This window comes from Typha angustifolia, chromosome 9, assembly GCF_048772165.1.
Source record: "Typha angustifolia cultivar Huaian chromosome 9, ASM4877216v1, whole genome shotgun sequence".
In the NCBI taxonomy this organism is placed as follows: domain Eukaryota; kingdom Viridiplantae; phylum Streptophyta; class Magnoliopsida; order Poales; family Typhaceae; genus Typha; species Typha angustifolia.
Genome location: NC_133247.1, coordinates 4,403,555 through 4,430,446, shown reverse-complemented (window position 1 = coordinate 4,430,446; position 26,892 = coordinate 4,403,555). Strand labels below are relative to the sequence as shown.

Sequence of the window (26,892 nt, the reverse complement as noted above, 5' to 3'; positions counted from 1 at the left end):
ATGTTGATGTTGTCTCCATCTTATTTAGTATGAGATTATCTATTTGATAGTTATTTTATCCATATCTCAGCTTAAGTCTAAAACTTATTTTAGGGTCTTTACCCTTTCTCTCTTGTCTTATATTTATTGAGTATCAAATTATAACCATTTTCCTAAGATTTCATGGATTATCTAACTATGGAATTTCTTTAAGAAAAAAGCTCAGCCTAGCTATGTATCAAAGAACCATGCCAGAGTGGATTCAATTTTTTTATAACTGAAATATCTAAATTCCAGCATAAGGATCCTAATAAATGTGAAACAAGAAACCTAATTCTGCTAAACAAGTCTTAAACCTATCCTCTTGTTAAATATATTTTACTCTTGTGCCTTGATCTAAAATCACTATACCTAGTGAACTCTATTTTGCATCGCCGCCCTTCCTCCATGCATGTTTTGACTAAATTGCAAATACTAGCGCCATTAATTAACAAGATAACAAAATGACTTAAGAAAAAATAATTATGCTTCTATTAGTTAATTATATAGATAGTCAAAGAGAAAGTTAAAAGTAAAAGTTTAGAGGTAAAATATATATTTTTTTGTTCAAATTTGGTAACAAATTTAAAATTAAAATGACAGGGATACGGTTAATTCGCCGTTATAATTTAGTTAAAAGTGCAGTAAATAAATCCGATTACAAGTTTAGTTGCCCTAATAAGGTGGAGGGATTTACTATAATTATCGAGGGATAGCAAATTACAGAAGGATATTATGAATGGGCGTACACCAATTTTACGATGCTAATACTTAATTAATTATTACCCTCTTCCCCCCTTTCTGTCTTCCTTCGCAGCGCTTTGCATTCCGATGCATTCTTTTCTCCTCGCTGTTATATTTGTGTCCGTTTACTCCTCTTCCATTCGCCGCCTACTCGTCTCTCTCGCGTAGATTTACGAGATCCAAACTCTCCTCCTCGTCCGCCTCTAATCTCTCAACGATCCGAATCGCATCGATTTTCCTTTCGAGATCTCTCTCCGATCCTTTCCAGGAAATCGAGTTCGAGATCGATTCCAATCCACGAATCCCCCCAGAGTACGGCGGGATAAGAAGGTGGAGTTAGGGTTTCTTGGTGGAATTCCACGTTCCCGTGTCCTGATTGGAGGCAGTCGCCGCAGGGGGGGATCTAGGGTTTGCGTGATTTTGGGATCCGGGACCAGAAAGACTTGATTTTTGGATCTTTCGGAGTCGGGGGAGCTAGGGTTTTCTTGATTATTTTTGCTGTTGTATGAGAGAGGTAGGGAGATGGATGCGGAACCAAGAAGGGACGCGGCAACGCTCGACCCAGAGCTATTGCAACTGCCGGAGGTGTCGTTGCTGGCGCTGAAGGAGAACCCTAGCATTGCGGAGACGCTATACTGGCAGTGGCTTTCGCTGCCAGATACGCTTAAACTGGTAACTTCCTGCTTCCGTTGCCACTTATTGGGTTCTGTAGTTCCTTCACATTAGATTACTCTGTCATATTTAACATGGAAAGTTCACGTACTTTAGGACATAGGAAAGTAATGGAGCAAGTTCACTTATGATTGTAGGAAAGAAACGAAGGGTTCTTTTAATTATAACAAACTTATTGATGAGAGGACTGCTGAGTGTATTAGAAATAGACGTGGTGAGATGTTTTGCAGTGAAATGGTTTTATAGCCTTACTCCTGTCAGTTTTCTTTTCTTCTTTTTTACCTTTTTTCTGCTGCATGTGTCCAACCGTTAAAAGTGTTTATGGTGAAACATATGAATGATTCAAATTGTTGAATGGAGTAACATACACCCGTGATTATGCAGATTGTTTCAGAAAAAAAATCTTTTTTCATGTGCTAAATTATATTCCTTCTTACTGCTTGACAGAAATTATTTTAACTGTTGTTAGTGTTTATTGTGAAACATATGAATGATTTGAAATGTTGAATAAGTAATATCATGTTATAACACGGATTATTTTTTGGAAAAAAAAACCTAGTTTCATGCACTAATAATTTTCCTTCTTATTTCTTGGTAGACAGAAGTTAGTTTTGAATAACAACATTTCTATGTAACCACTGCATTGGGTTCATCAGTCAACAGCATCTGCTGTCTGCTGTGAGAAACTTTTTTTTAATCTATAGAAAGGCTTTCATAAAAAGAAGTTATATCTATATATATATATATAGAAAGTGAAAATTAATGTAGATGTAGTAGGAAATTCATATTTTTCCCAAAACTAGTGCCACGTGTTAATCTTTTCCTATTTGTGCTAGTAAGCATTAATTCTTATCTGTTTGACCAGTTTATTTTTTGTAAATGTAAAACACTAAAACTAGTTCAAGTCAAGATGAATTTGTTCTAAAGGGCCATAAAAATTGTGAAATGACTGACAAAGCTGTTTGATTTCATGATAAAGGATTATTTGTCTAATCTCTCTCTCGCTCCATTCTTCATTCTTGTCTCCTGATGGAAGCACCTTATTGGCCAAGAAAGCCATTTGATCAAGAAGCTATCGTTAGCAACAACTCATACCATTTTGTCAATTCCATCTATCTACACCGGTAGGATGCATTTTTTTTTCTTAATTGTTTATTATATTATTCGACAGATGAATGCACATGAAATCAATTGCAGCTGCAAACTCTCTTTCAGGCCATATTTCTTATGATTGGGTGTCCCAAACGTTAGCAGCAGGAAAGGCATAATAGATTTATTTCATTTTTCCTAAAGTGCTCTTTCATTGTCTTCCCATTCTTGTAGCTTCGTTTGTGGTCTATTTTTTTTTTTTCTCTTTGCATACTTTATCCGTTGGTCCCCCAAGGAAACTAGAAAATCTCTGGCTGCATAACACCATGAGTGTATACTTACCTCATCAATTGTCTTACGTGTTCAGGATGTCTTTGTTTACTTTCGTATTATCAAGCCGTCAGAGCATAACTATCATATCTTACAATGGAAGTGACTAACTTGTGGATATAGCAACCCAAAAGAGGAAAAACCTGTTGTTTGCGTATTTTCTTACTATTTGCTTTTCTGCTTTAGGTAAAGTCCTTGATTGGAGATGCAAAAGCAGGTGCTCCTTTAAATGCTACTGGCAGTTCTAGCGCTACAAATGCTGCCACAAGCAGTTCACTGCCTTCGATGTTTCCCGCTGGCAGTGCACCTCCTCTTTCTCCTAGAAGCATGTCTGGATCACCTCGTTTTTTGAGACGCAGTGCAGGAGCTGGACCTTCACCCTTCAAATCTTCGCTAAAAGTAGTTAGCGAGCCAGTGAGAGAAGTTATACCTCAGGTACTGACTATTTTTAGTTAAATGTGTAAGCAACAATATTTTCTGACAAGGTTTTATTTTTAGTTCTTTTATATATAGTAAAACTTGGTTCTGACTTGTAATATACATATGTACAGTTCTACTTCAAAAATGGGCGCCCACCACCGAAAGAATTGAAAGAGCAGTGCTTATCTAGAGTAGATCATCTTTTCTTTGGAGGGGAGGGACTTCAAATTCTAGGTAAGTTTAACATTTGAAAATCCTCATATTTCTTTATGTTAAAATATTTCCCAAGTCTTTGAACATTCTTTTTGCCAATGTCAGAATTTAAATCTGTTATGAAGGAAATCTGTAAGCTGCCATCATTCTTTTCCAGTTCTCTTTTCAGAAAGATTGACACAGCTAACACTGGAACTGTGACAAGGTAAGAAACCGTCAATTTTTTTGTTTCCAGATGTAAGTTCATATGTAAATTTAGGCGGCATGTGTGGTTAATTTAGTAAGGGATCATAGCTGATAGCTTTATCTTTTACTTTTTCTATGATCATGGTCATCTTATGATGGAATTCCAATTTGAGCAGCTTATTTATCAAATGTAACTGAGATTTTAAGAATTATGTTTTAGTCAAATTGATTTAATCTTTAGTGATTACAGTTATGAGACTTCTATTATATCTTCCTAATTGTAAATGATGCATTGATTTGCATTAAGTATCATACTTTTTCCCTTTTATTACCTTAATCTTCTAGCGTTAGTTCTTTTGGTCTTTTTATGTGAAAGTTATTCAAAGGAAATTATGTATTTGTGTTGATTATGCTGACATTACACATTGTAGTTTGTATACATTAGCTGTTGAGGGCTTGGCCGTTTCCTTGGACAAATGGCTGTAACACGATTCATCATGATCTTCAGATGTTCTTTTTCAGTCTTTATGATCTTTAATTGTACAAAAGTCCATTTGCCACATCTCCAATTACCCTTGTCGGATAAATTTTAATCTTTACCATACATTTCTATGGAATTCATGAATCAATAAAAGGTATGAAGTAGTTGAACATGTTTTTCCTAATGGTATCTAGGGAGGCACTTTAAATAGCTTGACCTTTCTAATTCAAGTACTCCTATGATCCCTACCTTCAAATTTGTAGGCGAGCTCCTAAAGATACACCTTCTTCTTTTGAAATGTTTAATCTCTTATTTCCTTCTGAAAGATATATTCACTATACTACACAGGCTTAGTTGTTGACTGCAATTCCTCAAATGAAGTGAAGATACTTGTTTATGTGTAGCTCATTTTAGCTGCCCTTCCCAGTTGCCCCACATAGGGCTTCAATGGTTCATTAGCGGAACATAGGTGTCTTGCCCACACAAACGCACATTTGGTGGGATTCGTTTGATATAGTCAAATGTAAACGCTCAGGTGCTAAATATAGATGTAAACTCAATGTCCTAACTGACGTTTTTGTTTAGTCATCTGATATGTCAACCAGATTAAGAGAAAGGGATGTTTACATTGATTTCATAATTGTTTATGTAACTCTGTTATCAGAAAGAGTGTCTTGGATATGATTCTCTTATATCTTGATCTAAAATAATTTGCTATGCTAATTGGACTCCCTTTGAAGGTTTACGGATTTTTGGCCTGAATTTTGGTCATCATCATAAAGGTTTGCCAGTTTATAGGATGATGAACTGTTAAATATTTCAAAATGATGGAAAGGGCTTCGATAAATGAATTTCCAATAAAATAAATACAGTAATGCTTTAGTTAAATGATTTGGTATCAGTGGATTAGATGATTTTGAATATTTGCTTGAGAATACCTATAAAGTATAGTATTTTCTTCTAAACCTAACACTTGCATAATTATACTTCCGCCTTAGCTACATCTTTTCAAGGTCTTATAAAACTCAGGATGTCTGATGTGGAAGGTTTTAAATTTTAATTAGTGAATCCATATGGTCCTGATAAGGTGACAATAATTGTCACCGTGACATCAGTTAGTTTCCTTTTCTTGCTTTTTTTTTTTGACTCTGCATGATGATTGTAGAAGCCCATCCCGTTTCTGTCCTGTCTGCTTACTTTTAAGGTTTACCTGATGGGTGTGTCTTAGTCAAGCTCATTTCTGCCTATGCATTTGCAGTCAATCTACATTCATCCAGAGGAAACCTTTGTACTCCTTTGACTTTTACAAATTATACACCAATGTGAGGCTTTTCCTCACTGATAAGGATGTAATTTTCCTTATGTAACATAATTATATTTGATACATCTTGTTTTGTTCTGTCATCTATGATTTTGGTTACTTGGAATCTTGCTAAATCTTGATGATTTTCTGTCTTCCAATAGATGGTTGAGACATCTTTTAGGACTTAATGAACTTAAACTTCAGTGTCAAGAAATAATTTCCTAGCAAAGCTGTTTGTCACTATCTTTGAAGCTAGTGGCAGTGGTAGATGGTTGTTATTTTTCTTGCTTCATTGCTTGATCATTTCTTGTAATGTCATGGAATATGGTTCTTTTGTGGATTTGAGGAGTTATATGTGTTTGATATGATTATAGGGATGCATTTGTTGAATATTGGGTCAATAGCAACATGATGACCATGGATATAGCTAGCCAGATTTTTAAAATATTAAAGAGGCCGGATTGCAACTACATTACTCAGGTCAGTATTCCTTGTTATGAGGCTTTTGTCAACGCTACTACTGGTTCTCATTCTGCTTTGCTCATTCAATAGTTGCCTCTAGATCCAAGCAATAAATCTTATCTGGGGTTATAAATTGTAAGAGAACAAGATAGCAATGAATCAGTCAGTATCAACTCCTAAAAGCTGGCTTGGATTTCCTTAGTTATAAAGCAAGCCAAGACAAGGCTCATTTTTGTGCTTGTCTTCAAAATGGCCAACATTGAGCGTGGGTAATTTCCAACTTTAAAATAAGTTTTGGTTCATTCTGAATACTTAGCTCTAAAATGGAAAATAAACTTAGCCTAATCCACTTTAGAGCATGGGTTCGAGTTTGGCTTGAGTTCATCAAGCTCAAGCAGCCAACTCAGAACTTATGTTTGGCCCAACCATGCTTATTTACAGACCAAAAGTTTGTGTCACCTTGCTTGTGATTGCAAGTTCTGATTTATTGTACATAAATTCCTACTGATCTACTTTCTGTCAACTTAACATAGTTTGTATTGTTATAGGAGGACTTTAAACCTGTTCTTCGAGAACTTTTGGCAACCCATCCTGGCTTGGAATTCTTACAAGGCACACCTGAGTTTCAGGAAAGATATGGTATGTTTCTTTCCAATTTCAGAAAGTAATGATGATAATTTAAGCGATCATTTCTGAATGTATTGCTGTCCTTGATGTTGTATCTTGAATCTGTTTGATTTGGCACCCTGTCCAGTATTTGTAAATTGATAACTTAAACATCTGAAAGCATATTGAAAGTGTTTTTAGAAGTTTATGCAACTATTCTCGTAGGATGAATTTGCAAATAGTTAAAAAGGTTTTTACCTCTCTTTTAGCTCGATATATAGGTGAGCTTTTAAAAAATTGTTTCATTGGGAAATTCTCACTATTCTCTTGGGAATGTATTATTAGCTACCCACTTCGACTAGTAATCAAGTCAATCTTCTCTTCTCTGCTGCTATTTTATGAAAAATATATTCTTGGTAATTTTAGTATTTTCTCAAAACTTCATAACATCCCACAAATCATCATAATAAAATGTGCAAATGGTCACCAAATAAACAATAGAAAATTTGGTATGAATGGCAATATCCATTTCGAGTCAAAGAGAAAGTTGTATTCATGGCTGGAAAATAAAAGAAAATGAGAGAAATCCTAATCCTTCTAGCTTGGTGAAATTTTGTAGAGTTGCATGGATTATTCATGGATTATGCCTAAAAAATTTATGGATGTGTTGGCCTGTCGGTTGGTGCATGTTTTGTCTTCTTTGTTATGTGATAGTGTTTAAACTTTAAACCACGCAACAAGCATATTTGCTTTCATTTTTTGCAACTTGAAATCTTTTGTGATTAGCAGTTGCAGCTATAAAATTCTCACAGTTACCATTGGATTTAACTATTGAAGTGATATTTTGCATCTGTCAATCCATTAGAGGAATTTCTAGCTACCCTGTCTTCTTCAAATTTGTGTCCACCACATGTGTTATCTCTAATGAGTGTGATCTTAAACCTTGTTCCAGCGGAGACCGTCATATACAGAATTTTTTACTTTGTCAATAGATCTGGAAATGGCCATCTTACTCTCAGAGAACTGAAACGCGGAAATTTAATTGCTGCAATGCAGCAACTTGATGAAGAGGAAGATATTAACAAAGTTTTGAGGTAATTTCTTCTAATAGAATCTCCAATTGATATGATAAATTAAGAACTTGTGAAAGTTTGCATAAGAGGGGTTTATTATGTTCTTCTTGCCAGTGTTTATCGACTATAACTGTGCTGATCTGTTTGTTGCTCTGAACTCGTCTTTGGTAGGAAAATATTGTTCTTAGCTGCTTCGATTTGCTTGCATGTATCTCTGAGGATTGTGTTTATCAAATATGAAGCACCTGTTGAATACCTCAAATGGTCACGTTTGTCTTTGCTGAATTGGCATTCAAACTTCTCAGCTGCTTTGATTGCTTGCATGTATCTCTGAGGATTTTATGTATCAAATATGGGGCACCTGTTGAACGCCTCCCAAATGGTTGTGTTTGTCGTTGCTGGACTGGTATCCCAGCATGTCAGCATGATCAATATGAGTTGGATGAAATGTCTGCTGCATAATCATGCATTCATGTTGGCTTGGTGTTTACAGTTCTAGTGTGGAGAATTTTTTATAGTCCATACTCCATAGTTGCTTGAGCTGATTAATGGTACCATGGCACCTAATTTCTGTGGTCAATGTTTGTTATGATATAAAGAATGTTCAGGAATCGTTTGTTTGTGCAGGTACTTTTCGTACGAGCACTTTTATGTGATCTACTGCAAATTCTGGGAGCTTGATACAGATCATGATTTTTTTATTGATAAAGAGAACCTCATCAGATATGGGAACCATTCACTGACCTACAGAATAGTTGATAGGATTTTTTCACAGGTTTGTATATGTTTATGGCTCCTCAAGGTGTATCAAATTACTCAATGTTCCAGGTTATAGTAGATTTTGAATTTCATAATGTTCTTTCTGACACTATGTCCTATTGTCTCTTAGGTTCCAAGGAAATTTACAAGCAGGACAGAAGGGAAAATGGGTTATGAAGATTTTGTATATTTTATTTTGTCTGAGGAAGATAAATCTTCTGAGCCTAGCCTTGAGTATTGGTAATTCACTCATTTGCACTGTTCACTTGGAAGTTACTGTAAAGTACATATTATATATTTATATGCACTTGAGGGGCTCCCATTGTGACAGGTTAGAGTGACACAGTTCATGCTGGCCTGTAGGATCTTTTCTCATTTTTCTGAATTCATACCTTTTGGAAACACGAAATAGTGAGGGATTAATTTGGTAATTGGAATTGGCTTATATTAGCTTCTGGATGGCAAATGCATCCATGCCCAGATGCTTGCCACTAATCTGCAGAGGGATCCAAGTCTGTGTGTGTTGCACTCCACCTGTGAATTAAGCTTGAATGGCATGCAAATCATGGAGCCTGTTGACTTGACCATTTTCATTGTTAATTGACCTTGTTTACTCTCTTCTACTAGAACCTACATAAGGATGGCCATGATATCTACTCTGAATATTCCATGTAATAATGAGATTGACCTTGCTATCTACTGTAAAATATTCAGTGATTAACTTGTGTAACATTGTCGTTTCAATTATTTTAGTTTTTTCCTTGATATTTCTTAGTGCCTTATTTGTCTACTGGATGATCTGTAAGTAGTTAAACTTACGTTCTTGCTTTTGTTAAGTTTACGGAATGCAATTGATGGATTGAAGACTGTGTAGTAATTTCTTTTTCATGTAAAGCATAGAGTGTAACAACCTTTTATTGAAATGTGCTGCGCTCTTTTTATTCTTGTTAAATGCTTATTTGATGTTACCCATATGATATTTTTCTCTGATTGTTGAAGAATTCACTGATATTTTCAGGTTCAAGTGTATAGATTTGGATGGAAATGGAATTCTTACTCCTAATGAAATGCAATTTTTCTATGAGGAGCAGTTGCATCGTATGGAGTGCATGGCACAGGAACCTGTACTCTTTGAGGACATTTTATGTCAGATGATTGATATGATTAAGCCAGAGGTTCTTCATTTCGTTCTATTCTCATTAGACTTGATCCTATATCATTTAGCTATTCTTCTCATTGTATCTCTTTGTGCAGAATGAGTGTTATTTTACACTGCGAGACTTGAAAGGCTGCAAACTTTCAGGAAATATTTTTAATATCCTTTTCAATCTCAACAAATTCATGGCTTTTGAAACTCGTGATCCATTTCTCATTCGTCAGGTTACTGCAGTTTGCTGCATTTGTCATATATAAGATCTTTGAGTCTATTTAGCATGTACTAGAGGAGGTGAAGTGACTTGGTCCTTGTTTCAGGAACGTGAAAATCCAACTTTGACTGAGTGGGACCGATTTGCACACAGAGAATACATTAGATTGTCCATGGAAGAAGATGGTGAAGATGCTTCAAATGGAAGCGGTGATGTTTGGGATGAATCACTCGAGGCTCCCTTCTGAATTCAAACTAATGTGAGTAGATATTTTTCTATTGCTTGTTCGTTGCTTAACATTCACTTTATTCTTTTCTGAAAGAAAAAACTAGTTTTAACTTCAATAGAAGGTCATTGTACGGTGTGTTATAATGATTTTATGGCATTAGGTGTTTTCTTTTGAAACCCTATCAGATAAGTGATTTACTATCTTGAATATGCAAGAATCTCAGAAGTATCCATCATTAGCTCTTTGGTTAGTTTAGACAATACTGTACCTGGTTTAACCCTTAGACCACTGCCAACCCTAGTTCCCTCCTGATCTGAGGTCTGTTTCTTCAAATTATCTGAGGTCCAGAAAGATAACTCTCTCAGAACTTGTGTCTTACTCATTTCCTTCCAGAGAACTGAGTCTGGATAAGATCAACGAAATGTCTCATCCAGTATCCTGGTACTAAGAAATCAATAGCTGAGAATTACTCAACAAAATCTTTTGTACAAGTAACTACTTGTCTGATCAGGTTAAAGCCGAGCATGTGAATAACTTGGGTCTTCATGTATCATTCTATAGGAAAAGGAAGACCACTCAGAAGAAAAGTTACAAAGGTAAACAATATTTTGTATTGCCTTTCATGCTTCATAAATATGATGTTAATATCAACTAGTGCATCCTGAACTGAAGTATACTTTATAGTTTATACATTTATGTAGATTATGTCAAAGATCAGTTTTATCCTTAATTATGTTTAGCATGAAAATTGAATCAATTACATATGAAGCATATTAACCAGTCATTTTGGAGGGAGAGAAGCTAACCAGCTATGTAGAAACATTCTGCATGTTAATTATTCTAACGAAGTAAATGTTGCTTTCCTTCCAAGTCAGCCAAGTCGACCTGTAATAACTTCAGGTTTCAGCCTTCTTGCTTTTGACCATATCTGCAAGGATACTTTATATTTGAGGGTATCTGAAGCAAAGGCAACTCTGACCCATCAGAATGTTACTTAAAAGATCACCTATCAATTCAAAACTAACTGAAGCTGATTCCTGAATCTGACCGATATTGTAAAGAAAGATAGAGCGCTTGCTTAGTTTTACTAGTTAAGGGGTTTATCTATATTGAAGGCTTTATCCTATCAGCAATGCTGTCATGTGCTTCTGATATTTGGTTCTTTCTAATTTCTTGCCATCGGCAGCTCTTAATTTCCTGACGGTAGTTGGTCCTATGGATGCTAGCCTAAAGCTGGCCAAAAGCAGCTATATAAGGTGCATGGAGTACCCTTGAGAGGATATTGGCGGCAGCATGTCTCACTGATGATGAATTACAAATTCATGCAGGTCTACTTTGACACTGTACATCCTTCAGCTGTGCAGATTTTTGCTTCCCGTGCAAAGCAAGTAGCATCCACAAACGGTTAGCGAAGCACCTGAATAATGTCAAATTGATGCTGAGTATTGGGGGGCTCCCCCTGATCCTTTTCTGTGCTGATAATCAGGCTAGAAATTATCTGTTATTTAATTACTTGGCCTAAATTTTGGGGAAAGAATAATTTATGTGTGGCTGCTGTGTCCTTTTTCTTGCTCTAATCTCCCAAGAAACAGTTCTGTATGTGTGAGCTGGTGATTGCAGTTTTAGTTTCCACTGGCATGTATTTCCGGTCCACTTGATTTGTCCTGATCGTTTCTGTACTTTGTTTGTTATGTTGCTTGAAATTATTGGAGAGCTTATGGCAAGAATCTATTATTCACCTGTTGTTGAACCTCTTAACTTTGGTTAGGGGACTAACATCCGGATGTATATCATTTAATGGCAGTGAACCTTTGGATTTTGTCGATTTAGAGTAAGCTTTTGTTTTGTTTCCAAGTGATACGAATTGCCTTCTTACAAGGAGGGTAATGTCATTTTCCGTACTCAAATGTTTGAATATCATCTTAATTCACACGACGACCAACTGAAGTAGGCTGTACGCTTATATAATTGATTCCCTGTTGTAAGGTTGGGTTTGTCCTTATAGTTTGTCATTCTGCATGTAGAACTATGAAGGAAATTTCTTTTGTCAGTTTTCTAACGTTAACTCTGATCACCAAATATTAGAGTACTCTGGCTTTCGGTGAGGTGTGCAGTGTGCTTGCTCAGTTGTACCGTATGTCAAAGTTTGGGCTGCAACACTTGCTAGATTTAACCAACCAATTAGTAGAGTTGTAGGAATCTTTCTCATTATCAAAGAGGTCATAGGTTCAACTCTAATTTTAAATAATATTATAAAAAATTATTTTATGGTTTGGTGATTTTGTTCGTATCGGTTAATGGTTCGGTACGGCTAATTTGAAGAAATATCTCAACAGCGCAACCGTTTAGAATAGCTTTCGAAGGTATTTAGGTCGAAGCAATTGTTTAATGACGTATATGACTTAAAGTTTAAATAAGACAGATAAAAGTTCGATGAGACTTAAGTGACTCTGTATCTAAGGAAGATTAGCTCTTTGTTCAGCTCATATATTTATAATCATCGGGCTCATGAATAATTAAAAAAGAAAACACTAACTAGATTTAGTTCCCATATACATAACATTATGATGTCATGACTGAGCCACGTGCTTCGAAGCATTTCTGCTGATACGGTATGTGTGGCCTTGTAATCTCATTGAGCCTTCCCATTTGATTTATGAAACACATTCTCAAAGTACTATGATACCAGTTGGCTGGATTATGGTACAGTTTGAACTCTTGAATGAAAGTGGACACTTCTTTTCGAACTCATAGGCGCTTTGATTGCCAATATTTCTCTCCAATAGATAAATCGTAAGATGACCAAACTATTCTATCTAAAAATCATACTATATTTTTATGCAAATAATTAAGTCTTTTTACATACTAAGTTAGTCGTCGTTAATTCCTGCACAGAAATTTCAAAGGCCTGTATAACGATCAACTACTTTGTCCTAGCCAATATTTTCTACAACCTTAGAGCAGTAGGTCAAGAAAGAGAGAAGACAGAAAAAGGAGCTCTGTTACTGTCTTGTGCTCATGCTATTAATGAGTGTTCTTAAGCTTAATAAATCAAATTCGAGGAGTCCACTTACTAGCGAAGGCTACGTTGAGCATCAACGTTTTCACTCAAACCAGAGAACATTACAGTGTATAAGAATTCAGAGGTCACCATGTATTCTCTACAATGTCCTGGTTCAGGTTCTACAGTGGAAAATGATTCTGGAAATTTGGGACTCCACATGCTACAAAAGAAACTGCATGTAGTTGTTTCAGTTAGTCACTGTTATCTGCAATGAGCAAGCTAAGTAAAAATTGCAAAAGAACTGTTTAGATTTCTTCTATATCTCTCTTAGACAACAAGTATGCAAGCATACATAACAGTTACTACACTGATAGTAATCACAGACAAGAGAACTCGAATAATGTAAGAGAAGAGCATGCCCAGATACATACATCTACCAGCCAACCTTCCGTTGAAGTAAGTGGAGCATGCCAAGCCACTCTCTTCACCAGCCTTCTCTGCATCAACTCCAACAGGTATAAACTTTGGGAAGGTCTGACAGCAATAGGATTCTCCATATCATGCTTTTGATGGGACAAAGAATCAGGCCCAGTTTGATTGCCCAGAGATCAATTTAGTTATATTTAATAATTTTTTTATCGAAATGTCGTATGTGCATAATATAGTCTTATAGTCTAGCAGATTAGTCAATGGATACTTGATTGTGACCATTACACCCTACCTCATATAAAATTATGATTTACACTCTATATTTTTACTATTTACATATCAAAACCTATAATTTAATATATATATATATAGAAAATAATCTGTTGTTAGATCTGTTAGTTAAACTTAACCAAATACCTAAGTTAAGTTAACTATACTAGAAAAATTATAAAAATATCCTCAGTTAACTTATATTTATCCAATCTATACTCAACTCAACCAAACTCAACTTAATATAATCCAATCCAATCCGATCCGATCCAATACAACTTAATCCAACCTAACCTAATTCAATTCAACCCAAAGATACTTTTAGTCATTTTTTTAAAAATAATTAAATTTGATGGAATATTTCCATCTGCTCGAATAGTGTTAGGTCAAATTAAACTCAAGATTTTTTTTTTACATATTCACTAAATTATAGATCTCAATTTATAAATTATAAAATATAAATCACAAATTCATTAAAATTCAGAGTGTTATATGCAATTTTAAAATTAAAAAAAAATAGTGGAGCTAATCACCGTCGAATCGAGCATTGAGCTGATGAGGCCTCCACGTGGTAGCATATTTTAATTAATGAATAATACTCCATTGATTTCAACGTGCACTATCTTGTGAATTTATCCGTTACTCTTCCCTAAAAAGGGCAGTCCACGTGTCCTTATTTTTTATGAATAAATTCCTTTGTAGAAAGATTCATTAATGTTCTCAGTCTTCTGATACACAAATTAAAAGGGGAAATAGAAAGAGCCCAAAGTTGGGAAATTGAGATGTACCAGCACCATTCCCACCATTAAGTACAACAAAGAGAGCTCCATATATATATATATATATGTGTATAGTTTTTGAAGTAAAGGTTACCTAGTACCATATCATCCTCCCCATAACACCAAATCCCACCATATCTTTCAATTAATTCCATTCTTGTGATCTCCTCCTCATTTGCTTATTTATTTTGTTTATTTATTCCCAAAGGAGGGATTAGAGTAGGCATGGAGGGAGAAGAGAAGCAGGAGAGAATGGAGAAGGAAAAGGGGGAGGAGGTCAAGGATGTGAGCCTCAAAGAGCTCTCAAAGAAGCTTGAGGAGTTTGCCAAGGAGAGGGATTGGGATCAATACCACAGCCCTAGGAATCTGCTGCTTGCTATGGTTAGCTAAATATACTTCTCTTCTTTTATTTCTTCAAAATAGGACTGTTATATTGCTTCATGGTACTGTTGAATGATTAAATTATTAGTATTATTATTAACTGCATCTGTTTTATTGAAGATCCTCAAATTTTATTAGCTCATGTGTAGAACTGCCCATGAATGCCAAAAGATGCTTTACTTCAATCGAGTTGCAAAAGTGATTGCACAACAATCTGCATCTGTTTGTACAGATTTGTTCTGTTCCTTATTTTGTTTGACCAATTCCTGTTAAAGAGATCTTCAATCGGAGAAGAGATCTTTCTGAATTTTGTCAGAATATTTTGCAATTTATTTTTCTGAAGGAAGATTAGCATAGTCAGTCACATGATTTAACATTACAGTATCATGTTCTTCATTCTCAAAGAGGCATCCAAAGAGAACCGTCTAGAAAAATATTTCAGTCGGATATGTTGTCATAGTCTTTTTTTTGTTCACTTTTATCAGCTGAATGATTCTCAAAACACTTGTTTTATTGTCCTTTGGAACCTAGTAGATCCCTTAGAACATGAAACTTTTTGTCTGTCACAAGATTGCTATGCTGAATTGTCCTCTTAAGGTATCTATCTTGGTCTCAGTTCAGTCCATAGTCTTAAGTTTGAGTCCCGTTTGAAATATTTCCATGTGTAAAGATGGATTGTAATTCGAAAGAGAGGAGTACCAATTACCAAAGTGATCCTGTCTCTTACATTGATATTCGAAAATGGCGAAGTGTAAACAGTAAACCTATAATTTGTGGTGATAAGAGCAAGTTGTAGAGATGGTAACATGTCTTTAATAACCATGCCTCTTCTGAAAATGGTCTATAAAATCTTACAGTGATCTTACCCACTATGCATTCCCCTCCCAAAAAGATGGCCTATAATATCTTACAGTGATCTTATCCATTATGCATGCCAATTTAGGTGCAAGCAGTCAAGCAGATCGTCTGCAGCCATCTGCTGGAACTTCCTGTACTTGGTGGCAGGATTGGCTACCTAATCAATTAAAAATCTTTCAAAACTTTCTCACTTTAAACTTCTGGATGATTTGGCATCCAATCAGGAGGTACCAAGTACCTCAGTAGGAGGAAAGAGGTGCACACAATCTGCTGCCTTGATATTTGTTTTCCCTAAGTGGGTGACACTGACTGTTGGAAAAAAGAACCAAAGAAGATCAGAATTAACTTGTGATCATGTTTAATGACCTATCTGAGATGGTTTGATATCCTAACAGAGAACAGGATATCTAGTTGCATGACTTTAAAGTGAGAAAAATCTATAATTTCACTAGAAGCTAATGTCAGTGTTTCTAGACTACTTTATGCACAGGATTTTGTTTAACCAACCTTGTGTATGCTCTTTATGACATTCATACATTTGGGTAAGACATATCTCTCATTTTGGTGTAGTTTGGTACATAAAAAGAATGATATTATATTCTTATGAATCAAATGACTTGTAGTGAGGGGAAATTTTTCAAAGGTTTGGATCAAGGAGCTTAGATGTTACTGTACACATTCTTATTTCACCCATCACAGATTCATTGAACAATTTATGTTTTATGATATCGACGTGAGCTTAATCATAAATATGGATTAGAATTAGATTACTGGACTGATGGTTTTCTTTTTTCTGATACTAAACTGTAATTTTGTAGTTTTCTTACATATTACCCATCAGACTGATTGCCAGGTCCAGGGTAAATCTAGTTAATAAACAGGTTTGCACTTATGGTAAGGTGGTTTGTTATACTAATGTTAACAATTCATGACAAAATCTAATGCTTTCACTGTAGCATTTGAGCTTAGATTTACAAATCTAATAATTCTCCATTTGAAAGAATATTCTGGCATGAATTGCTCTGTTTTGATGTAGGTGTTAAGATATCAATCTTGCATTAATTTCCTAAATTCTCCAGGATGGTCTGCAAGTATCTTTAATTCTTTATCTGTATTAGTATATCAAACAGCTCAGGAACTGAGATTCTTGTTGAAATTACCCATACTTGTCCAAGCTTAACCAATAAATACATAAAATAGAATCTTTTATCTTTTATGCACAAGCTTTTGCATGAAGCTGTGCCCATTGTATGACAGGTTGGTGAAGTTGGAGAGCTCTCAGAAATATTCATGTGGAAGGGAGAAGTGGAAAGAGGTCTACCAAATTGGAAGGAATCAGACATGGAGCACCTAGGGGAAGAGCTTTCTGATGTCTTGCTGTACCTGATAAGATTAGCCGACATATGTGGTATTGATCTTGGAGATGCTGCTACTAAAAAGATGGTTAAAAATGCCATCAAATATCCTCCCAAGATCACTTAAAAACTCTGGGAGAAGGTCGACCCGTTTGCTAAGACTTGGAATAAAGTTGACCTCTGGAATTATCCTAGAGAAATATGTCATGTAAAACAGCATGAAAGTTTCAAACATTCTGGTGTCGTTTACTCTTTGAAATCCACTTATCTGGTTGATGTTCACGTTTAATGTACAGGCCTATTAGCTCAGTTGGTTAGAGCGTCGTGCTAATAACGCGAAGGTCGCAGGTTCGAGACCTGCATGGGCCATTTTCTTTTTCATTTCATTCATCCAAATATTTTTTCTATAGATACTTTTGGCATGATTATATATTTTTCTTTTTCTTTTTTCCTCTTTCCTCCTTTCAAATTAATACTTTCTGAAAGCCCTTCTAATAAATCTTTAGCCTACTTTCTTACAAGGAACTTCTAAAACCTTTTCTTCTGTGAGGAGCAAATCAAGTACACTTTTACACACTACCGAGTAGAAAACTTAAGTTCTCTTTTCCAGTTTTAACCCTGCACATACTCCGTTAACATCGAAATATTCGAAGGTCATTTTCGTCAATTTACTGTTAACTGTTATTTAACGGGGGAGGCTTCCCGCCATCTCTACAACTGCTTCCTCGCGCCATTTGCGCCGAGACCAACTGAATGGGGAAAAAATAAGACGTGGAAAATTATAATTTAAAAATTAAAAAAATAGAAAAAATCTTGAACCTCTCAATTAGCCGTGTTCCATCACGAAGGTGGCAATAACTAACTAAACTGTTACCATAGGAAGTTGGGAAACAAAGATGACAAAGGGCTTTAGATGGAATGCAGCAATTGGATTCTTATTCTATTCTGCTTTAGATTCAAGAAATAACCTATTGGGAAGATATTTTAGATACTTTTAATTGGTTTTTATGAGAAGGATATCGAAGTTTTGAAAAGAATTTGTAGAGAAATTTCGAATTCGGAGCTGCCTTGGGGCATTTTCGCAAGGAAAGGTGATTTGAGCTTATGTTTTTCTTTCTTTCTTCTCTTTTTCTATACTTCATATTGTTTCGTTTATTTGGAGATCATGCTTGTTGGTTTTTGATTATTACTATGATCCTCGATCATAGTTTAATGTCATATTTTTAATTACTGTCTTTTGATTGTCGAGATTAATTAACTGGAGTTTTTCTTTGGTCCAATTCATCTTTAAGTCTATTTTAACAAAAAATCGTTTAGCTCTCTACTTTTTAAGAAGAACGATACTATCAAACCCTACGAGACAACTAAATATAGTTTTGCCATAATAATTTTTTATTTTATTTTGAAATTTACTTGTGTTATTAATCATTACGATACAAAATTTAAATATTTTTCTTTATAAAAATTATATAACTCATTTTTATTTTTATTTTTCTCAATCTTTGAAGGCCTCATGGCTGCTAAGGTGAAGAAGGGCCTTCTAAAGCCCCTACGTTACCTATCTCATGTGTTCGGTATGCTAACTCTAATACGATCCGTTCGTTTACACTTCAACGGCTCAGATTTTCTCTTCTCCTAATTGTAATAATTTAATCACAGATGGTAAAGAGCGCGAGCTGCAGATAGGATATCCGACGGATGTCGAACACGTGGCACATGTCGGATGGGACGGGCCAGATGTGAATGCCCCTAGCTGGGTAATTTTCCATTTTATCCCCCGACAATAATCCAAATTAAAATTTGGACCGTTGGATTTTAATCTAAAGAATTGCGTATAATGTGAAGAATATTGTGGGCAGATGAGAGAGTTCCACTCGGCCCCACTCAGCTCGACTCCCTTCAGTGAAGAAGGAAGAGAAAAGCCTATCAGAAACTTATGGGCCTCTCAAGGTTAGAAGCATCTAAATATAAAACAAATAAAATAAGTATTCACTAATTTTATATCAAATATAACTTCTATCTTATTCCTCTTTATTATATATTTTATCGGACCAGAGGATGAAAAATTATGCTTGTAATGTTGGAATTAGATGTGGCTTCCATGCGCCCAGGCAAACTTTATTTGATTTGCAGAAATAAATTTAAATAATTTTGCTTATAAATCAAATATCCACAGAGATAAACTCGCATGGACTATTAGAAGGCCCTGCAATCCAAGAAACAGCGAGACCCCGGCGATCTAGGCGACACCAATCTGATGCAATTATAGCCAGAGATCGTCAACACCGTAGGAGATCCAAGGGCTCAGGAGAGAGTCCTCCTTCAAGATTGAAGGAGGAGAGGAGCACCAGAGCACTCCCCAGTGCTGAAGTTTAATACTCAAGAGTGAATGAAGGATAGAGGAATTCTTTATATTGTTTGCATGACTGCCGTTCCAAATGTTATATTGCTACATGAAGTCATACATTTTGCATTTCACAGTTGCACTTTCATAGTAGTATCTGAATTAATCTACTATCTTCCCTAGATTTAGAACCTGCATTGCCATGTCTTTCGTTTCCAGGTTATGTTAATCTTCCGGACATAATCAAGTGAGATGTAAGTAGCAGAATGGTTTCCAGGTTATGTTAATCTTCAGGGCATAATCCAGCGCTATATCTAAGTTGATCAACAGCACAACTCACAGTATTGATCTATATGTGAAGATGGACTTATTTATTTAACATAGATATTCTCATGATCTATGCATCTGGACTTTCACTGATGTTTGCAATTATATTGATATGCTGCATAGTTCTAGTTACACATAACTTCTGAATACACAAGTTAAAAAAGAAAAAAATACAAACCAGCCAGATTGCCATGACTAGTATTGCTTGATATCAAGAAATAGACAACTGAGAGTGCACTATGATTGGAACATCTGTACCTGTATAACTATGGCAATAGTAGGTTGAATCAAGCTCACAAAAAGAAATCAGTTGCACAGAAAAGCCAGGAAAATAGGTGCTTACTATAGTAGATGTTGCAAAATGGGATGCGAATTGGAAAGCTATACTCATGCAGGGATGTTAGTTGGAAAGCAATTTCATTCAAAGTTTCCATTTCTGGTTGCTTCATGAGTGCTAGACTGCTAGGATAAGCATACAGGAGGAAAAAAGATGCCTCTAAACTGCTTCAAACTACCCACAAAGGCACACCCGCTGACTATAGTCAACTTTTGACAAGCATGTAAAGAGAAATCTTAAAGAATGTGACAACATAGTAAATAACCTGCAATATATCTTTAAGAATGAAATAACAATTACCAAACATTTCTTTTCATTTTATCAGTAACAAAAATATTTCCATACGATGTAAAGTAGGATATCCAATCTCAATATGTTGCTGGATATCGAAGAACTGCACCTCTGATCAATGGTGGAAAAAGATATTTATACAGTGTTAAGAAACTAAATCTACAAAAAAAAAAAAAATCAGCATGAACTGCATCTTAGAAGATAGAGATGTCGCTGACAAGCCTCTCTTACTGATTCAGTTATATAAGAAAAAGGGGGACAAGAAATTCCAGCCTGTACAGATACTTGCATAAGCTCCAAATACCTGCATAAGCACCAACAGAAGAAGTCCACCAATGCTAACAGTCTTATAGATCTCTCTCCAGCTGAAGATGTCAAAACTCTGCTAAAAGAGTCTTCTCAAGTTGGAAGTGCACATCAAATATAGACCCTGACACCACCAGTTCCATGAATAAGATAATTTGGCTAGACTGCCATTCTTATTGAACAGAAAAAAATATATATAATCTCTGTGACATGCCAATATTTTTTATAATTCTCTTGCAATATTGTTTATGTTGTGATACTCTAGCTTTTACATTTGGACCACATCCAAGGCAATGTAGGAAACAAGTAGAACCCATACAACATCAAAATCATACATTACAAGAAAACAGATAACATCTCTACAGTAAGCAGCAGTTGGAACTTGGAAAGCAGACAGAGAATATCAAGTACAATAAAACAGCTGCATTTATCATACAACATCAAAATCATACATTACAAGAAAACAGAAAGCATCTCTACAGTAAGCAGCAGTTGGAACTTGGAAAGCAGACAGAATATCAAGTACGATAAAACAGCTGCATTTATGAGAAAATGAGGCATACAACCTTCATCTCTAGGGTAAAAAGAGTTAACTTTATGTAGTTATAGCACTACATCCAATTGAAAATAGACTTGAACAAATGAATAATGTAGCAGATGTACTTGTCTATCTTAATACTTTGAGCATAAAAAAGGTCAAAGCATCCCATTCCAGAGATGCCATGCAAAAACATTATCAGTACAGTATCTTACTCAAGAGACTATCATACAAACACTAAAGAGAAGGTTAAATAAAGTAGACTGACAAGGATTGTTATACATATATACATGATGTGGCTGGAAAGACAAAGCAAGTTTAGCTGCTCATCAAACAAACTTCTACATTATTATTATTATCAGGTAGTTGTGTCTAGCTAGTTTACTTTGGTTGCAGAACTCCACTCCAAAAATCAGCAATTAGTTCACTGGTCCATAGGTTGGTTCTTTGATTGAATAAATCAGAATATTTCTTCAAAAAGAGATTCAACCAACATTGAGGTGTCACCTGGGGTAATAGTCGACAACTCCTCTCAGAAAAAGGAAAAAAAAAAAGACTTGTTCTACTCCAAACTTCTAAGTTATACTTGAAGACTTGATGTCCACAAAAGATTCTAAATTTCTAATGCTGCATTATCCCCATCGTCCAAAATAATAACCAATGACTAATTGTACTAAGACCTAGCATTGCCGCACCTAATAATAATTCTAAGGATGACTAATTGTGGTTATCCGAAATTTGACTCTAGATCCCTTCTAAGGCATCCAATAGCTGCACAATCTCCGCAGCCGGCACATCTGCAGTCTCCATCACCTGAGAATATTCTGGATGATGGTTCACGCTAGACCAACTACAACAAAAGGAGAGTCCAATGATTCCATAACTTCATTCTGCATACCTATCACTTGTTCTCCAGCTTATATAGGTTAGTTGTCTTTAATTAAATAAATTGGCATTTCTTTCCAAAAAGATAATTGCCAACACCAAGGTACTATCTAAAGATAATATTTGATAATTTGTTATACTCCTAGCTAAGACTTGATTTTGACTAAAGATAATAAGGCTGTGACCATGTGTAATGCTAGTTGTCCAAGGTGTTGGGACCACTGACTATTTGGACTAAAATCTAGCTAGTGTAATGCCCTCATTTGTGGTTATCCTTGGCCTTAGTCCAGCTCCTTTCTCATGTAATCTACCACCACAGCACAACTGAAGTTTTCATTGCCTAAGGTCATTATTACAACAAAGAGAAATGCATGCATTGGCTAACGAGTGCATGATTTGATGTCTACCCGCTACATAATGGCCATCCATGACGAATAAAGCTTATAATATCTTGTAACATGGACAAGCCTTAAGCAAAATCCAGAAGAAGACGAATTGAAGAATCCAGGTTTTGCCAAACAATAACAAAGCTCTGAAAGAAATTGCAAAAGTTTGGGGGTTTTGCATCTTGCGACTCACCATATCTACTCTGGATTTTCTTTCAGGATCTTGTACTCGACTAACTTCTTATGCAGCTCACTAGCTTCTTCCACCATGCCAGAGGTAGCCACTCCTCTAACTAGAGATGCATAGATTGCCCTGTTGGGCTTTTTGCTTTGAGATATCATTAAGTCCAGGATCTCAATAGCAGTATCCACCAGCCTGTTTCTGCATAATGCTTGTATGACAAGAGTAAAAGTAGTCCCTCTTATTCTACAATTGATATCAACCATCTGCTGCAACATCTCCACTGCTTCCTCCAGCATATCTTTCTTGCAGAAACCCATAACCAGAGATCCATAAGTAATGTCATCAGGATTGATCCCATCACTGACCATCTCATCAAATAGAATCATTGCTTTTCTAATCTCTCCTTTCTTTGCCAGTCCATCTATCAGTGTATTGTAAGTAACGACAACCAAAGAACATCCATTGTCCCTCATACAGTGGACCACGTCAATAGCTTCCTCTATCAGGTCTTCTCTACACATTGCAGCCAGAAGAGTGTTGTAAGTTACTATATCAGGAGAACATCCCTCAGTTACCATCTTATGCAGGAAATCAATCGCCCGATCCAAAAGCTGATACCTACATAAACTGTTAATCAAGATATTGTATGTTACTACAGTAGGAGGATAAGGTGCCTGGTTCATGACTGAAAGTAGATCATCTGCTTCAGCCCACTTCCCCTTGCTGCAGAGGCAGTGGAGTAAGGTGTTATAAGTCACAGTATTTGGTTCCAAGCCATAAGCAAGAAGACCATGGATGACCACTTTTGCATCCCCAAACGTGCGTCCTTTACAGACAACATTGACGAGAGCATTATAGGTCACAATATCAGGTTGACATCCCTCTAAGGTCAAATCATCTAAGACTTTCATAGCCCTCCGGATTCCGCAATATTTGCATATGAGTTCGACAAGTACAGTGTACGATATTAAATATGGTGGGGAGCCTGTTCTTAACTGATCTTTCCAAAAGGAAATTGCATCATCGTACTTATGCCGTTCAAACATGCACCTGAATATAGTGTTAAATGTAATCACATCAGGAGGGCAACCACTGAAACTCATATCTTCCACAAGTTTCAATGCAGCATTTAGTTGCCCTTTACTACAAAGACCCCCGATCAATTTATTGTAAGTGATGATATCAGGTATCCCACCAGAGAGAACCATCACCTCAAGAATACGATTTGCCTTTTGTAGTCTATCAGCATTGACAAGTCCCCGGATTAGGTTAATGCAAGATGGGAAGTCAGGGATCTGGCCCAATCGTGCCATAATATCAATTAGATTGGCAGCTTCTATGAGCTTCCCATTTTCACAGAAGTTCCGGAGAACGTCATTGTTGGTCAACTCATCATAGTCAATGAAGTACCCATCAACAGGTAAATCATTTGAATTTAGATGCGATAGCCGCATTGGTCTAGCCTGCGAGGATGTGGCAGCCTTCTCAAAACAATGCTTGGTTTTACCACTTCCATTGACGGCATCAGTATAACCACTTCTAAGTTGTGGTTGATGTCTCAAAGCAAGAGAAGCAGCGGTTTTGCCCTGAGATAAGTTTGAATATTCTAACGAAACAGCACATGTTCTCATCCGGGGGCATGGTTCAGAAGTCCAATGAGAAACTGCGGAGAAGACATATGATCGAGCATCACTTGTGCAATGATGTGTACATACCAAATGGCCCATATCATTTGTTTCAGCATAGAATCGGAGCTACCGACAAATTGTTAACACAGCTAGATCCTTCGTTTTAGATAGTAGAATTACTTCTTGGTAAATCACAGCTCCAGCACAGTATCAATCAAGCACACTGAATATAGGAGTAAGAACAAATAAATAATCATATGACTATCTTACTTGCTAGCAAATTAAAATTGCAAATAAATCCAACTAAAATAGAACAATATACTTGGAAAAAAAGGGACTAAGTAATAAAATCATAATGCCTGCAGAGGTAATGATACTAAGTGTATAATTGTTGTGATTTTACCAGATTTCACTGGTATATACCATTGAAGACTGATTATTTGCTATCGTTTTCCAGATTTATTTAGTTAAACCCAATTAACAGTGAAGCGAATCAAATTAGAAAATCTTGTCGGACAAGATGACAGAGTAGTTACAAATTCTATTCTGTTCAAATCTTACTTAATTGGTCTCTCTTAGAACTAAGTAATCAGGTAAACTTGATAATAAATCCTAACTGGCAATTAGTCTAACATCTTGTGGGCAAAGCTTTTGAAACCTTCTCAACCTCCCCGATTGTAATCTTAGGTCAAAGCTATGTAAGCCCACAGAGCTCCCGTTCATCACAAAGAATCAAGATGGCAGATAAGGAAAATTTTAAAAAGAAAAATTTGTTAAAAAAAAAAGGAAAAACCAGAGAAGAGAGGAGAAGAAATCTGACCATTAAAACCAAAAGAACCCATGTAAAGACTACTGTTCTAGCAGAATTGCAATTAATCCATTAATTTAGAAGACAAAATGAGGAGATTCTATGAGCTTACATTCCAAGGGATTTGATGAGAATGGAGACTTATTCGAGCGGCTTTCTCTATTTCTGTCTCAATTAACTCCATCAAGCTAATCCTCTCTGCTCCCGTACTCTTCTCTGGGCTTCGGCGAAACCGAGAGGGAGGGCTTTAGGGCTTGAAGGGTTTTACTCGCAGAAGGCAAACCACGTCAGCTAACGCGGCGGCAATCTCGAGGAAGTGGAGCTTCCGTGCATTGGATCAGTCTGACATGATGCTCGTAATGTACGGCCGTGATTCTTTTTTAGGCGAGAGGCACCGGCTAAAAATTCCATAGAATTATTCGTGTACATTATAACGTATACATTATAAGAAAACGAAGAATTTATAAATAGTATTTATCATTATTCACACTATGGTTATATTTTACTGTTAATACCTCAAAACCACTACGACATTAATTAATTTAATCGATAATTATTTTTCTTTCATCTTAATAAATGATATATTATATGTAGTTCAGCTTCTTAATAAAATGCTGAATAATTTAGTATTTTAACAATAAAACTCTTAATTTTTTAAATATTTTTATTTTAAAAATATTAATAAGATCAACGTTAAAAACTATTTGAGAGAACAACATAGGCAGATTTACGACCGATAAAAAGACTCAATTTAGATGCAATCCAAGCTACGCTATTTTGTTGATTAGAAGAAGCTTAGTTTAAGTGGATCTACAAAATAGTTGCCACAATCTGAGGGGGAAGTAAGTTGTTAATAAGCTCCTAGTTCCAGTTTTGTCTAACCATAAAATCTTTTAGGGATTTTTATAAATCACACCCTATATTTTGTCTATTTTGTGATTTGCACCTCGTCGTTAGGGATTTTATAACGTGACCCTTCTTTTTTATAGTAATGTTCATTTAACACCCAGAGTTAACTTAACCTAACTATAATCAAACAGAACGATACCAGAAAGAGAATATTCTGTTATAATCTATTATATAATTTATAATATTCCTAAATTATCCTTATACTCATCTCTAAATCATAACTTAAACCTCTATAATTTATTATCTCATAGCTCCCCAAACTATGAAGAATATCCCTAAATGTCAAGCTGACCTCAAAACTTCCAAACCCCAAGCAGTAGCTCCCCAAACACCAAGCCATCGGAGTTGAAGGAGCTTGTAGTCGGAAGGTTGCAGCTTGGAATTAGAGCTTCCCAAAGCCTACATCACCAAAACACCAAGCAGTCGAAGGTTGAAGGAGGTTGCCTTCCGAAGTTGCCCAAACAACAAGAGCTTCTCCAAGCCTACATCACTTCTCCTAAGTTGGGATTTTGGGGTTAGTTTCTATAATCATTTTTGGTTAAATGCCATTTTGGGGTTTTAGGGTTTAAAGACAACTCAACCCCATTTTGAGATTTTAGGGTTTAAAAATGATTTCTTAAGGGTATTTTAGTAATTTTTGAAATAGAGTCACATAAACCATATAACATGGTTAATGTCAGTTAGCTAAAGTAACGTTAGGGTGTTAAATGAATATTACAGGAAAAATGAGGGGTCGCGTTATAAAATCCCCAAAGACGGGTGCGAATCATAAAATAGGCAAAATATAGGGTGTGATTTGTAAAAATCTCAATCTTTTAACTATCATGAGTTTTTAAAAGAGATTGATACTCTAAAAATAACACTTGAAGAGCTAAGGATTCTTAGTGATATCGGTCTTCTCTCCATTATCAACTAACCGAT

The 26,892-nt window shown here is 35.8% G+C and overlaps 3 protein-coding genes and 1 non-coding gene across 11 annotated transcripts; 3 read left to right on the top strand and 1 right to left on the bottom strand.

Moving 5' to 3' along the window:
• The first annotated feature begins 806 nt into the window (after positions 1-806).
• LOC140766730 (serine/threonine protein phosphatase 2A regulatory subunit B''beta-like) lies at positions 807-11,777 on the top strand. Of its 8 annotated transcripts, XR_012105490.1 has the most exons (15): positions 807-1,434; positions 3,040-3,288; positions 3,405-3,507; positions 3,592-3,691; positions 5,831-5,936; positions 6,467-6,557; positions 7,477-7,618; positions 8,225-8,372; positions 8,487-8,596; positions 9,375-9,531; positions 9,611-9,736; positions 9,830-9,982; positions 10,514-10,548; positions 11,139-11,208; positions 11,281-11,777. XR_012105490.1 is itself a non-coding variant. In XM_073106310.1 (14 exons), the coding sequence occupies exons 1-12, from the start codon at positions 1,285-1,287 to the stop codon at positions 9,968-9,970; spliced, it is 1,623 nt and encodes a 540-aa protein (XP_072962411.1). In that variant the 5' UTR covers positions 807-1,284; the 3' UTR covers positions 9,971-9,982; positions 10,514-10,548; positions 11,281-11,777. The 8 variants fall into 8 exon arrangements, 4 of the variants coding, with proteins under 4 accessions (XP_072962411.1, XP_072962409.1, XP_072962413.1 ...); XR_012105491.1 differs by lacking the exon at positions 10,514-10,548; XR_012105492.1 differs by lacking the exon at positions 11,139-11,208 and having other exon boundaries at positions 10,464-10,548.
• Positions 11,778-14,425: 2,648 nt separating this feature from the next.
• On the top strand, positions 14,426-17,310 carry LOC140767487 (uncharacterized). The gene is made up of 2 exons (XM_073107413.1): positions 14,426-14,815; positions 16,931-17,310. The coding sequence occupies exons 1-2, from the start codon at positions 14,660-14,662 to the stop codon at positions 17,153-17,155; spliced, it is 381 nt and encodes a 126-aa protein (XP_072963514.1). The 5' UTR covers positions 14,426-14,659; the 3' UTR covers positions 17,156-17,310.
• Positions 17,311-17,323: 13 nt separating this feature from the next.
• On the top strand, positions 17,324-17,397 carry TRNAI-AAU (transfer RNA isoleucine (anticodon AAU)). The gene has a single exon. It is a non-coding gene; the product is annotated as a tRNA-Ile (tRNA).
• Positions 17,398-20,317: 2,920 nt separating this feature from the next.
• On the bottom strand, positions 20,318-25,376 carry LOC140767734 (uncharacterized). The gene is made up of 3 exons (XM_073107751.1): positions 25,175-25,376; positions 22,636-24,477; positions 20,318-20,757 (listed from the first exon to the last, which is right to left on the bottom strand). Exon 2 carries the CDS (start codon positions 24,351-24,353, stop codon positions 22,641-22,643), a length of 1,713 nt encoding a protein of 570 aa, XP_072963852.1. The 5' UTR covers positions 24,354-24,477; positions 25,175-25,376; the 3' UTR covers positions 20,318-20,757; positions 22,636-22,640.
• Between the last annotated feature and the right edge of the window lie 1,516 nt (positions 25,377-26,892).